The sequence below is a fragment of the Ailuropoda melanoleuca genome, chromosome 20 (genome assembly GCF_002007445.2).
Source record: "Ailuropoda melanoleuca isolate Jingjing chromosome 20, ASM200744v2, whole genome shotgun sequence".
Taxonomy (NCBI): domain Eukaryota; kingdom Metazoa; phylum Chordata; class Mammalia; order Carnivora; family Ursidae; genus Ailuropoda; species Ailuropoda melanoleuca.
Window position 1 is genome coordinate 27,025,758 of NC_048237.1, and position 14,067 is coordinate 27,039,824.

Genomic DNA, 14,067 nt, shown 5'->3' on the forward strand with positions numbered 1-14,067 from the left:
GACAGGGTGCAAAGAAACACACCTTCCCTCTTGAAATTCAGTCCAAATTTTGAGGCCGTCCTGAGGCCAGTGGAGTCCATGTGGGAAAGCAGTGCCAGGCTAGCTGACGGGGTAGGCCCTGGAGCTGGTGCCCGGGATTGGGTCCCAGCTGGCCACTCTGTAGCTGTGACTGGGCAAGTTACTTCCTGTCTATACCACCATCTCTGCAAAATGGGGGTTGATCCCCCTACTGGGCGGGGGCTGTGTGGGACTAAAGGAGTGAGCTCATGAAAGTACTCAGAACAGGGCTAGGCACCAAGTAAACTAGCCTTTGCTATTGTTATGATTTGACTTGCATAGAAGGGAAAATCACATAAAGTTCTAAAGACAGATCAGCAGCTTGGTACCTGCCAGTTTGCTGCCATTCTTTTTTGTTACTCCCATCTGGTTGGTCTCCAGGAAAAACACACCCAGAGACTTATCTTTTCCCTACATAACGCTAGAATCGGAGCGGGATTCCTTGGCCTGGGAGGCTCCTCCGCTAATCACTGTTTTTATACGTCAGACCCCGAACACTCAGCAAAGGGCAGAAGGTGGTTTTCTTTGGTTGTTTTTGTTCAAATCTTTTCTTGAGAAATAGGCAACAATTTTTTCCCTTCCTCCAATGTATGTTTCCCTAAAATCAACTGACATTTTCATGCTATTAATTCAACACCTTATAATTCTTGGGCTCCCCATGCCTGCATCCCCAAGCAAGTTTCCTAAAACCAAACCGCCCACCCACCCCGCACCAGCAAACTCAGGATTCTCGTTTCAAGTCATCTCCATACCCTTAAAGAGTCCAGCCCTCATCTCCGTATCCTTAAAGACTCCAGCTGTCTGGCCTTAATCTCGGTATCATGTTGCTGCAGTGACCGTTGCCCCTTGAGTGGGAGGTGGTTTCTGGAGCCCTCCTCTCCAAAGCCGAGTCCTAGAATCACCTCTCGGAGGCACCGATTCCGGCCTCAGCAGTATCAACATGTGGTAGGCCCTCTCTTTTCTCCTCCTATGCCCCTTGCATTGTAGGGGGAAAGCACCAGCTACTGGCTTTCAGAATTAAAACATCCCTTTTGGGCACCTGGGTGGCTCAGTTGGTTAAGTGTCTGCCTTCAGCTCAGGTCATGATCTCAGGGTCCTGGGATCGAGCCCCACATGGGGCTCCCTGCTCAGCTGGGAGTCTGCTTCTCCCTCTCTCTCTCTATTCTTGCTCTCAGATTAAATAAATAAATAAATAAACGTCCCTTTCATCTGACAATTTCCTCCTGCTAGGGTTCCCGGACTTTGCAGGCTCATCTTCTAGCTCACCTAAACATTATCTTTTTAATCAGGATTTTTAAAGACAGTTTTAGGTTTACAGAAAAACTGAGCAGAAAGTAAAGGTTCCACACCCTCCCCTTCCTCCAAGTTGTAGTTCATTAGCTTCTTGTATTAGTGTGGTGTGGTACATTTATAACTGATAAACCAACAGGATACATTATTACCTAAAACTTAGGTAATTAGGGCTCACTCTTTGTGTTATGCAGGTCTATAGGTTTGGGTAAATGTATCATGACATGTATCCCCCATTACAGCAGCATACAGAATAGCTTCACTGTCCTAAAAATCCCATGCTCTCCCCATTCACCCCACCTCCCACCCCCTGAACTCCTGGCAACCACGGCTCTTTTTATTCTCTGTAGTTTCACTTTTTCTAGAATGTTATATACAGTTAACCCTTGAACAACGTGGGGGTTAGGGGTGCTGACCCCCTACACAGTTGAAAGTCTGCAAAACTTTTGACTCCCCAAAAATAGCCTACCGTTGACCAAAAGCATTACCAATAACACATATTTTTTATATTATAGAATGTATTCCTGTGATAAAGTAAGCTAAAGAAAATGTTAAGAAAATCATAATACAGTTTCAGAACCGTATTGAAGAAAACCCACATACGAGTAAACCTGCTCAGTTCAAACCCATGTTGTTCAAGGGTCAACTGTAGCTGGAATCACGCCGAGGTAGCTTTTCCAGACCACTGTCTTTTACTTAGCAACACGTATTTCGGGTGCCTCACGTCCGTAAGTCCTTCATAAGTGTAGAACATTTTTATCATGTTTATCAAGCTTCACAGGTATGGTTAATTCTAACTGAAGTTTGAGAAACACTGCTTTAGGGGTTTTTTTCTTCCTAGAGCTATTTTTTTTTCCAGTTAAGACAGACCCCACATACCATATAATTCATGCATCTAAAGTACACAATTCCATGTTTTTTAGTATAGTTACAGTTACACAACCAGCAGCACAATGACTTTTAACCCCCCCACAAAAGAAACTTGAACCCTTTGGCTATCCACTCCCTATGCTCCTATTACACCCCAGCCTGAGGCTACCACTAATCTTCTGTGTTTGTGGACTTGCCTCTTCTGGAGATTTCACAAAACAGAATCAAGCAATATGCTGTCCTTTGTGACTAGTTACTGTCACTTAGCATGTTCTCAAAATTCATTCTTATTAGTATTTCATTCCTTTTTATGTGTTGCTAATATTCTGCTGTATGGATATAGGACATTTTAAAAATCCATTCATCCACTGATGGACATTTGGGTTGTTTCCACCTTTTGGCTATTTTAAATAACGCTGGCTACGAACACTCATGTACAAATTTTTGTGGGGACATAAACTTTCATTTGTCTTGGTTATACAGCTAGGAGTAGAATTGCTCAAGTGGCACTTTGTGTTTCACTTTCAGAAACTGCTCGGCTGTTTTCCACGGTAGGGTTACCATCTTACACTCCCACCAGCAGTGTATGAGGGTTTCAATTTCTCCACATCTTCACCAATCCTTGTTGTTTTCTGTTTTTTATTACAGCTGTCCCCATGCATGTAAAGCAGCATTATGACGGCTTTGATTGTGTTTGCAATTTGCTGATGACTAATGACATTGGGCATCTTCTCATGTGCTTGGTGTTTGTGTAGCTTCCGACAAATGTTCTATCCAGATTTCTTTTTGTTGTGTTTTAAGAGTTCTTCATATATTCTAGATACAAGTCTCTTATTAAATAAAGGATTTTCAGGGGCTCCTGGGTGGCTCAGTAGGTTAAGCGTCTGCCTTCAGCTCAGGTCATGATCTCAGGGGCCTGGGATCAAGCCCCCACCTCAGGCTCCCTGCTCAATGGGCAGCCTGCTTCTCCCTTGCCCTCTGCAGCTCCCTCTGCTTGTGTTTTCTCTCTCAAATAAAATCTTTAAAAAATATATAGGATTTTCAAATATTTTATCCTATTCTGTGGGTTGTATGTTCACTCTGTTTTTAATTTTGATAACATCCTATTTTTTCCTTTGTTGTTTATCCTTTTAGTATCCTCTCTAAAGAAGTCAGTGCCAAATTCAGAGTCATAAAAATTCACCCCTCTTTTTCTAAAATTTTAGCTAAATTACATTAACATCTTTGACCCATTTTTGGTTAATTTTTGTAGATGGTATGAAATAGGGGTCCATCATCATTGTTTAGAATGTGGATATCCAGCTGTTCCAGAACCATTTGTTAAAAACCTACTCTCTCTCCTCCCAGAGTTGTTTTGGCAACCTTGTCGAAAACCAACAGATTGTAAATGAGTTTATTTCTGGATTCTCGCTTCTATTCCACTGATCTATATATCCATTCTGATGCTAGGACTACATGGTCTTCATTACTCTAAGTTTTCAAATCAGGAAGTGGAATTTCTCCAACTTTGTTCTTTTTCAGTATTGTTTTGGCTATTCTGGGGTCCTTAAATTTCCATAAAATTTAGGATCAACTTCTCAGTTTTTGCAAAAAAAAGCCAGGTAATAGGATTGTGTTGAATCGATAGGTCAATTTAGGAAGCATTGCCATGTTAACATTACGTCTTCTGATTCATAAACGTGGAATTCAATCTCCCAATTTTCTATTTAGGTCTTAATATTTTCTTTCAAAAATGCTTTATAGGTTTTAATGTAAAGGTATTACACTGAAAATTATCATTTCTTAACATTTTTGGAACAGAATTGTTTAAAATTTCCTTTTCAGTTTGCTCATTGTTACTATATAGAAATACAGGTCAATATACAAAAATTACATCCTGCAAACTTGCTGAGCTTATTAGTTTTGGTATTTTAATGAATTAGATTTTCTACATATAAGATTACACCCTAGGAGAACAGAGGTCATTTTACTTCTTCCTTTCCAGTCTGGATGCTTTTCATTGTCTTACCAAATTGTCCAGGCTAAAGCTTCCAATCCAGGGCTGGATAGAAGCAGCAAGAACACACACCCTTGTCTTATTCCTGATCTTAGAGTGAAAGCATCCAGTCTCTCCTCACTGACTATGATGTTAACTTAGGTTTCTTTTCTTTTTTAAAAAAGAAAAAAAAGAAAAAAAAGATTTTTTTTATTTGACAGAGAAAGAGACAGCCAGCAAGAGAGGGAACACAAGCAGGGGGAGTGGGAGGAAGAAGCAGGCTCCCAGCGGAGCAGATCCCAGGACCCTGGGATCATGACCTGAGCCAAAGACAGACGCTAACGACTGAGTCACCCAGGCGCCCCTAACTTGGGTTTTTCTTATATGCGGCTCTTCTTGTTTTTTCCAGGCATCAGCTCTTTGTCTTACCTTGACTTGGTGAAATCCTTCTCATCCTTCAAGTTCTAGCTAAAATGTCACTTTCCAGGGACCTCTTCCCTGAACCTCCAGACTAGGCTCACAGCGCCTGTTCTCATCACAATTGTAATACTCGTATCATTTTCCCTCCTGACTTGGCCTCACCTTGTTCACCAGTGTCTCCCCAACACAGACTGGCACACACACCGGGTGCAGCTACAGACCAGCTTTGCATATGGTACACTATTCCTTTGTCCGGCAGGGACACTGTTCTAAAAGTTCCGCTCTACCAGTCTCCACCTCCAAGACAAGACCCTGCTTTATTCACCCTTACCCTCAGCACCTAACACTGAGCCTGGCACTCAGCAACCCTCAGTAACCTCTGTGAATCATGCTGAGGCAACTCAAAAAGGAAGAAATGTGAGTTTCGATTTTTGCTCAAAACAGAAAGAAACGTACCTTCAACTGGGCCAACCTGATTGGTCACGGCAAATCTAAGCACCCTTTCCTCATCTGTGTACAAGGCAAAGACCCGGTCCACATTCAGCTGCTGGGTGGTGGGGACGGCTGGGTGTCTGGGGGAGTGCCTGCAGGCCTCGTAAGTGATGTTCTGGTAGACGCGGTAGGACCGTGTTTGGTTGATGGTACCCAAGGTGAGTGAGTAGTCTCTGGAACTTGTGGAGGTCACCGCTGCAAAAGACAGGATTCAGCCTAACTGGTAAATTTTTAAAATACTAGAGTTTCATGTGGGGTAGATTTTTTTCTGTCTGGTTTTTCATCTAATGCCTGGAGCATGTTTTCTTGGGAAATTCCTGAGTTTATATGGAAACCTGCAAGGCAATTCCAGGGATGTGAGTAGGATGCAAAGCCCGAGAGCAGGAGGTACAATCACTGCCGTCATTATTAGCAAAGAATAGACTGCGACACACGTCAGCCACCTGAGCGCTCTATAAGCTCGGCCGTCTTTATGACTCCTACCAGCAAGGTGGGCCCCGCGACCACCTGCAGGGAGACTTACAGAGGTCAAGAAGTAGCCTGAGACTCGAGGCAAGCGTGTGGTAGGGCTGGAACTGGAACACAAGGCAGCCTGACTCTATACCCCAAGTTTTCAACCAGTCCAGTCCACGCTCTAGCTGACACAGACATGACCACTCCCAACAGCCTGCGCTTAAGTCTGAAGGGTTCTGGGCAAAGGGAGGAGTCACTTCTCTCAGTCTGAGCGTGGAGTCGGAAGCCAGGGCCAGGGTTCTGGCCATCAGCTGTTCTGTTCGCTGTCTGGGTCTCCACGACCCGTTCTCCCTTCGTCTCTTGCTCGGCTTCCAACTCTCACCCCACAGACAGAGGAAAGCACAGCTCAAAGCAGATTGCTCGGCACAGGGCAGAACTGTGACTAAGCCAGCATCTTGTATTCGGGTGGTTTTCCAGAACTGATGTGGTTTTCAGGATCAACACACATCAACCAGGAAGGCAAGGAGAAAAGGTGTTCTTATGCTCATTCTGAAGAGGAGAAAATAGGCTCTCAGATGGTAAGCAACCTTATCTGCATATATTTTCAACTACAAATCCATGATGCGAATTCCTGTCTTCTCACTCCAAATTGAGCATTCGTTTTACGACACTGTGCAGCATCTCATTTTAAGACGGGCTGAAACAAGGGTATAGGACAAGCAAAAATCCCAATAATCCGTATTTTCCTGTGGCCCAGATGGTTAAAAACCGTATGTAATTATATAACCCCCACCCACCCCCGGAGACAAGGTTGCTGTCGCTTACTTTAGCCCTGGCATGACATGAGTATTGGGATGGGGATATGATATTCATTTGTGAAGCAGCCAATACTTCTCTCACTTACACTATATATTTGATAAGAGTAATAAAAAGGACATTAGGCCCCTTTTATGTACCACACACTGTTCTAAGGACATTCCATGTAATAACTCATCATCCTCAAGATCTCTCTCAAGATATGTACTATCCCCATGTTATAGATGTCAAAACTGGTTATACATACCTGAGTCTGAGTAGTGGTAAGTCTCCTTGTAGGGAGCTACGTGGACTGTGAAATTTGCTGGGATGTAAGGCACCTGGCCTTGAATGTTGGTCTTAATGCTCAGGTAGTTCTCCGGGTCAAGTCCCTCAGCAGTCTGAGTGATTCGAACCCTCTCTTCTCCTGGGTAGAAAGTAACTTCCATCTCATGGGTAAAGGTAGCCCCTGGAGAGGAAGAAAGAATTCAGCATAGAGCTAGGGTAAGGTAGCATCTTCCAGTAATAATTAGCAGTGCATACTTAATCTCTACTGCTGTTGGAGATGGTGTCGAAGAAGATCATCTGATATCCAGGACTAAATACTATCAGCTGCTGATTTCACCAGTTCCTCCAATTTTCTATTTAACGTTGTGGTTTCATCCTGCCTCATTTCACACTGCTTCTCTTTCTAACAGCTTGTTGTCTGTGAGAAGCTACTAGGAACATCTTGACCTTTCTCTTTCTCAGGTTGCCAGACTTCAAAAACAAGTGAAAAACTTAGGATACCCAGTTAAATTTGAATTTCAGATAAATAACACATTTTAGTATAACACGTCTCATACAATATTTGGCACATAACGATAATTGTTTTATTCAAAATTTGATGAAAAACAAGACCCTCCAAGTAGCTCTTGAGTCTATAGCTGGAGGTGGGAGAAGAACTTTTCTCTCAGTACGTTATCTGTGATAAAGATAAATCCAGTAAGAAACAAGCCTTTTCAGGTAGGGAGGAAAGAGCCCCCAAGTATCCTCTGCACCCTTGCTATCAAATGTGGTCCTCAGACCAGCATTAGCATCTCCTGGGGGCTTGGTAGGAAAACAGAATCACAGACCCCGCCCCGGGCCCCCAGGGCCAGAATCTGCCTTTGCCCGAGGGTCGCAGGTGATCTGGGCGCAGGCGAAACTGAGAAGCATTGGCCTGGACCATTATCATCAGAGCTGTGGGGTGTGAGGAGGAAGGAAGTTTACTCATGAAGTAAACTCCTCTCCAGAGACCGTGCAATCACCATGTGTGCCTCCCTATTTGACAGATCTGTGCCTAACAACTCAAGTAAACACAGCCTGACAAACAAGCTTCGCCCAACTCGGGTGAGAGGACCTACATGTTCCAAATGGAATCATCCTATTTCTCAGGACAACCTGGAGAAATCAGTCTTTCAAGAACGGTCCTGGGAGACCAAACCATTCCCAGCTACCTCCACACAAAATACAGCACACCTGTGGCTCCGGAACACGGAACAAACCAATCCTCGCTCCCGGAATAAAAACCAAAGCGTGATGGCTGTTGACCAGCGGCCCCTTCAGAGGCCCCTCCGACTCACCTGTGAAGCTGAAGCCATTCTCCCAGCCTGGTTTTTGCAAAGCAAAGAGCCAGCCAAAGAGGCCTCCGATTGGTGTGAGTGGGAGAAGGGCCTGGGCTGCGGGCTGAGGGATGTGGCTGATGGCCGTGTAGGCTCTGCCGTCGTTGCCCACAATGTAAGCATGCAGGTCCACGTTCGTGAAGTGCACAGGCGTGTGGCCCACACGGAGGTGGCCACTCACTTTCCCATTGACTCGATGAGGTGCCCCTGAAAGACAACAAATCCAGTCAGCTTGGATCATGGTCCAGGTCAGCGACAGGTGTACAGAAAATCATCCCACTCACAACTTCCAAAAGTCAGTCTTTGGCCATTCTCATAATCCCAAAACCAACCAATGAACTGCCGTAAGTACAAAACAGACCTGTCTCCGATTTCTTTTCTCCCATCCTCCCACTCTCCCGTCTGCTTTGACTCTAATGAGCTGGCAAAAAGGAGAAAAGATTTCTGGCTAATCCTGGAACTGGGAAATCAGCCCAGATGTGTTCATTTCTCAAGCATTTATCCAGCACCTGCCAGTCGCCAGTGTTTTGGTCCATGCAGTGGAGATACGAGGTCCATGGCGCAGAGCTCACGGCGGCAGTCGCAAACAAGCGAGCAGCAAAAATACACACAGCGCAGCCCCAGCCCGTCATGCGCACAGCCCTTACCTTCCGGCAGACAGTGCTTCCCATTCCCGTAAAACCTGGACTGGCAGTGGCAGCAGAAGCCGGTGGCGTAGTCGGTGCAGAAGGCGTGCTGGGAGCACTGTCCGTGGTGGTGTTCGCAGGTTTCCTTGTTGGCAGCATTATACGTGAAGACTGGAAAGCAGAAACCAGCTTGCGTTAAGAGGGCTGACTGCAGCATTGCTGCTGTCAAGCCTCATGATGGACGCCACATCTGCTCCGTAAAACCAGCTTAGATGGTAACGAACAAATGGGTTTTTGATGTTTAAGAGACAGGAACAACATTCAACCCAGGGGAATTCACTTGCTTGGTCTTCTGGCGAGGAGCACTGCTGACGGCTCCCATCTGGTCTCAGGGCAGAGCTAGGGGAGGCCAAGGAGGCCGCACACTCTGGTGTGAGCGCGGGAACAGAAAAGCCACCCAGGAAGCACACGTTAGACCGGACTGCACAGAACTGGCATTCCGTGGGTCTACAATCGTCAAATAGCAGCAATTTTATGGGGGCTCAACCTGAGAGTAATGACCCCGAGAGAAAGACCAAAGAGAGAAAGAATGAATGCGGTCTCAGGTGCAAACATTCTTTTCTTCCAGGGGGACCCCGAACCTAGAAAGAATAGTTTGTAGCTTGTCTCACTGCCTAGCTAAGCAGGTTTGCTTGTGAGAAGGGCCTTCAAGAGCACACCCTTCCCCCAAGGAAAGTCTATGGAGAGAGAGGGAGGAGGGGGAAGAGGGAATGAAGCTGTTAAATGCCCTATGCCTTTGCAGGGTATCTGGTGGCGTGTATGGCACAAGCAGATTGCCGCACCATACAGGAGAGGGGGCCACAATCACAGCTCTTTTGGGAGACCAGAGTGGACCAGTAGTGGTTCTTTCCATCTACTTATTATGCCCATTAAAAAAAAGGGGGGGCCATCTGTACTACTAAGAAACAAAGGAACTGGAGCAGATGCCATTGTCCATAAAGGAAATGGCCAAGGGAGTGGGGCATGGCTGGGGGCGCTAATGGAGAAGAGAGCTTTCTCCAGACACCAGGAAGGATGCTGATCCCGAGAGTGGCCACCAGGAGGCAAAGTGGCTGTGCACACCTGGTCTCTACCTCCCCAGAGCAGGAGCTGGGGGGAGACTCCGGGAGCACAGGGGCAAGCAGGGTCAGCACAGAAGCCAGTGACTCAAGACTTGGTATAGTGCCTTGATGACACAGCTGAAAATTTCCAGTTGGATATAAATAGAAATTTAGGCATAACCCTGAACATTTTTTTTTTAAATAGGAACAGTGACATAGAATTCACATCCCCCTCCCACCCAAAAAAACCCAGAATGGATATTATAGATTCTGTTGGGAAGAAAGTTATGTATCACTGTCTACCATTGGTTAAAGAAGTCCAGGGGGACCCAGTTCGAGTAAGAAGAAACCAATGTAAAAAAAAGAAAGAAAAGAAAAAAGAAACCAAAATAACTTGTCAGTCTTGTGTTTCTTGAGCTCCAAAGGTAACGGCTAAGTGTAAAGCAGCAGCACCTGGAGGAACTCACACAGGGGAAGTGCTCAGGACTCGCCTCTACAACAAGGTGGGGGAGAGCAGCAGGGGGCCTCCAACCTCTAGAACTCAACCTTGGTCATGGCCCAGGTGGCTCTGTGCAAACCGCAGAAAGGCACGGTGTCTCTCGTTCCCTCCTCTTTAAAATCAGGGTGACTCCCCTTCACATCTCCATTGCCAGAAATGACACTTTTTCTGAATGTACGTCTGAGTAGCAAGGTAAAGAAGCAATCTGATACAGATCTAAAGGGTAGTCATTTTCAGGTTAAGTCGAGTAAAAATAAAACCAAATTCTAAACACTGTTCTCTGGAGTTAAAAAAATTGGGGGTTTGTGTTATATTCCCTCTATCTGTTATTTGGTGAAGACTTGTCCTTGCACTCAGCCCCCCTTGCAAGAGTGCGGCATCAAACTGGGAGAGATGGGATGCAGGCAGACTACAGATTGGGGGAGTTAGGTTAATTTAACCAAAAGGCGCAGGGATGGCTTTCCTATGGGCAAAAGGAGAAGAGCTCGGCGATGTAGCCAGCAACTTACAAAGGCAACTGTGCAAAAGTTTGAGCTGCCATACGGACTGCATTTTTCTCACAACAAAAAATGGTTAGGCTCCCTTGAAAGGCCATCAGGAAACAAATTACAATTACGACGGGTTATTGGGAAGCTGGCTCAGGGATATTCATAAGCAGTGCTGTGGGATACTGCATTCTCAGGACGGAGCTTACTGAGCCACAGAAGCTCAACCTTCCAGCCCCAGGCAGCTACACAGGGAAAGAAGGTGGGTTCGCTCCTAACAAGGGGAGCACAGCCTCCCCCGTAGGATCCGTTCTCTGCGCCTGCCTTCGTACAGGTGTGCACGCAGACACACACTTAACACAACATCAGCTTGTCAGGGGAAAGGTAAATGCCTGCTGCACTTTTCTTTCATTTATTAATTCAACAAATAATGGGAGCACTTGCTCTGGGCCTGGCTCTGATCTAGGAATTACGGATAGAGCAGACAAACATTCTGTCCTGAAGCTTACATTCTCCTAGACAGCACTGAACAAACAGGTAAATTATTTAGTAGAGAGGCTTGTTAAGAGCTGCGCAGAATCTTAAATCAGGGAAGGTCAAGAGGGCTGACGCGGAGGGGACTTCACTCTCTTAAACAGTGGGATCAGGAAAGACCTTGGGAGAAGGTGACCTCTGGGCAGAGGCCTGGAAGCAGAGACAAGCAGGACACAAGGGACAGGGGAGAGGGGCAGGGGCAGGAGAGAAGGCTTCTCAGGGCACAGCAGGAGGGCAGAGGCCAGCCAGGTCTGAAGCACTCAGTTTGCTAAGGCTTTGTGAACTGTGGTTAAATAGATAGTAAGTAAAGCAATCTTCACATGTGGACTTTTAAATCTCATTTCTTTTTCCCACTTAATGCTTTTTTACTCTTCTCATATCCTTAATAGAAAGAAAAATGGAGTGGGGATACATAAGAGAAAAGAAGCAAAGTCATGGCCAAAGTACTTGAGATTTGTCCTAATTGGGAGTTACTTATGAAAATGGAAAACTCTGCACTAGATTTGATCTGTCCTTCAGTCTTCATTTTGCCAGCAACCTTTAAGCACCAGTCTTCACCCTTGGGCCTGCCCTCCTTCGCTAAGGGCTCTGGCCCAGCCACGTGGAAGACGGAAGGCAGGCAGGCTCCAGGCACAGTGCGGGAGCACAGAGGGAATGGAGGGTGTCCAGCCTGTGGCTGCCCCTGGCAGCTGCAGTGACTTTTACTTTTAACAGCTTTTATTGCTCAAGAAAAGGACCCACATTTTCACTGCAGGAAAGATCTTCCTAAGTTTCCCTGCCTTGAAGAATGATTGATTAGTAAGAAAAACACATCCAACATTGTAATGAAAAACAGTGGTATGCTTTTTTCCTCCAGTTTTCATGTTTAATCCCGGCGTGTGTGTGTGTGTGCGTGTATGTTTGTGTGTGTCTGTGTAGTGTATAGCGATGCTAGCTGGACCACGACCCCAGCAGGTTCTCCTGAGCAGGTGTCTTCAAGGGTATGGGAGGCCTTGGTGTTCACAGACCCTAGCAACCTGGAGGTGTACCCGGGAGAGGTGCTTTCTCATCTGGGAGGCTGGATGGGGAGACAGAGCACGCTCTAATTCATCCTGGGGTGAAAGCCGCATGAGTAACACATTCCTGCAGCCTTTCCCAAAGCCAAAAGTAGGGTTGGACTAGAAGCCGGAGGGAAATCCCTGTGACACCCTAGGCTTTCCCGGCTCGGCTCGACTGCCACTGAGGTGGAACACGAGGATCCCACAACGGAGTATGAAGAGGTTCTGAAAGCCTGGTCCCCTCCCCCTTTCTAATTCACCAGGCTAGATGCCGCTCCTCACAGCACCACCTAGCGGGTGCAAGGGTTTCTAAGGGCTCTGTCAGCCATCATCCCTGCCCCACCACACGCCAGTCCTGCTCAGCTGTCGTCCTCACCGCTCTCACCCGCCCCCTCGACTCTCCCCCTCTCTCCATTTCCACCAGTGTCAGCCCCCTGTGTGGAGCGTTTCCCCAGTTTCCTTCTCTATGTTCAGACTCTGACCCCACTGGGTGACTCAAGGCCCTCCTCTTTCACAAAGACCTCACAGTTTGGGCCAATCCTTCCATGGCTTCCTTGCCTCTTACTCAGACAAGTCGCTCAGTATTTCCAGGCTTCAGTGTCTTCCTCTGCAGCATGGGAAGAATAACAGTATCTCCCTCACAGGGCAGTCCAGATGAGGGATCGTGGCAGCACAAATTAAAGCAAGTTCCCACTCTGTGTCCCAGTGGGAGTGCAGGAAAGGCCAGCCCAAACGTCTAGCGCCTCAGCCAGAGAAGGGCATGTGGCAGGTGTGCAGGTAACTTTCCGGGTTGTCAGCAAGCTCCCGGAGCTCCCTGGAGAAACAAGGCGCTTCAGACAGAGGATGCTCACATTTCCATTTTATTGCTGGATCTGTGCTCGATGAAAACAGAACAAAGCGAATGATACACTTGAAGCCAGAACTAGAGTGTGGTTGGGACATCCTTGCGTGGTGTACGCATGTTCTGAAAAGAATCTAGATTTCTCAACAAGAAGAAAAATCTATAAAAAGAGTCCCTAAGGGAAAAAAAATTTGAAAAGAAAGGGAGAGATATTTGAGGGTTCTTTAACTAAATCTTAATATCGTTGTTTGGCAAGATAACTTCTGAGTTTAAAGGGGAAATTAAAATGTATTGGGCTTGGTGCTTCCCGTATGCAATTTTAATTCTCGCGGCTACTGCACAAGGTCTACATTTCTTCCGTGTTATAGCTGCGGAAAATGACTCCAAACCACACAGCAGAGCTGGGAATCAAGCTCAAGTCCACTAACACCAAAATCCATGCTTCTCCACACCATCAGTAGAAACAGCCAGGCAGTATGGCTCACGGCTGGGCACTTGTAGGCAATGTTCTGTGTCTCTGCCACCCCCACCCACCAGCTGTCCCAGAGGAAGTCCACTTTTGCTTAATGGACCTCTGGGGTGCCCATGTTTTGTCTGGAAAAAAAAAAGTATCTACCCACTGTAGGGTCCCATAATCCACACAGTCTTCCTAAAGTCTGGGGTGAAAACAGAAGATCACGCATTTTCCCTCTCTGCTTTCAAGTTTTCAAGTCTTCCCTCTGTGCTTTCTAACATGCAGTTGCTGATTTTTTTTTTTGTCCTTCAAGGTTCAAAAATGTTTAGTTATTTTTTTTCTAAATGTCTTAGTGTATTAACCAGCTTTTGCATATGCATTCTGCCATTTCTAAGACGTCAGGAGGAGACGCCCTCCAGCAGCTGCTAAATACCAGAGTTCATGCCCCAGAAGGGTGATGGCTGCTGCCTCTGTTCTCAATGTTCCTTAAGGCTCC

General features: G+C 46.3%; 1 protein-coding gene across 8 annotated transcripts in view; it reads right to left on the reverse strand.

Moving 5' to 3' along the window:
• NID2 (nidogen 2) overlaps positions 1-14,067 on the reverse strand; it is a 57,906-nt gene that overhangs the window by 25,176 nt on the left and 18,663 nt on the right. For all 8 annotated transcript variants that reach the window (XM_034648313.1, XM_034648310.1, XM_034648308.1 and 5 more), the window contains exons 5-8: positions 8,643-8,792; positions 7,957-8,202; positions 6,621-6,821; positions 5,069-5,299 (exon numbers count right to left, since the gene is read on the reverse strand). In XM_034648313.1, coding sequence (XP_034504204.1) covers positions 5,069-5,299; positions 6,621-6,821; positions 7,957-8,202; positions 8,643-8,792 — 828 coding nt within the window. The remainder of the gene's footprint in view (positions 1-5,068; positions 5,300-6,620; positions 6,822-7,956; positions 8,203-8,642; positions 8,793-14,067) is intronic.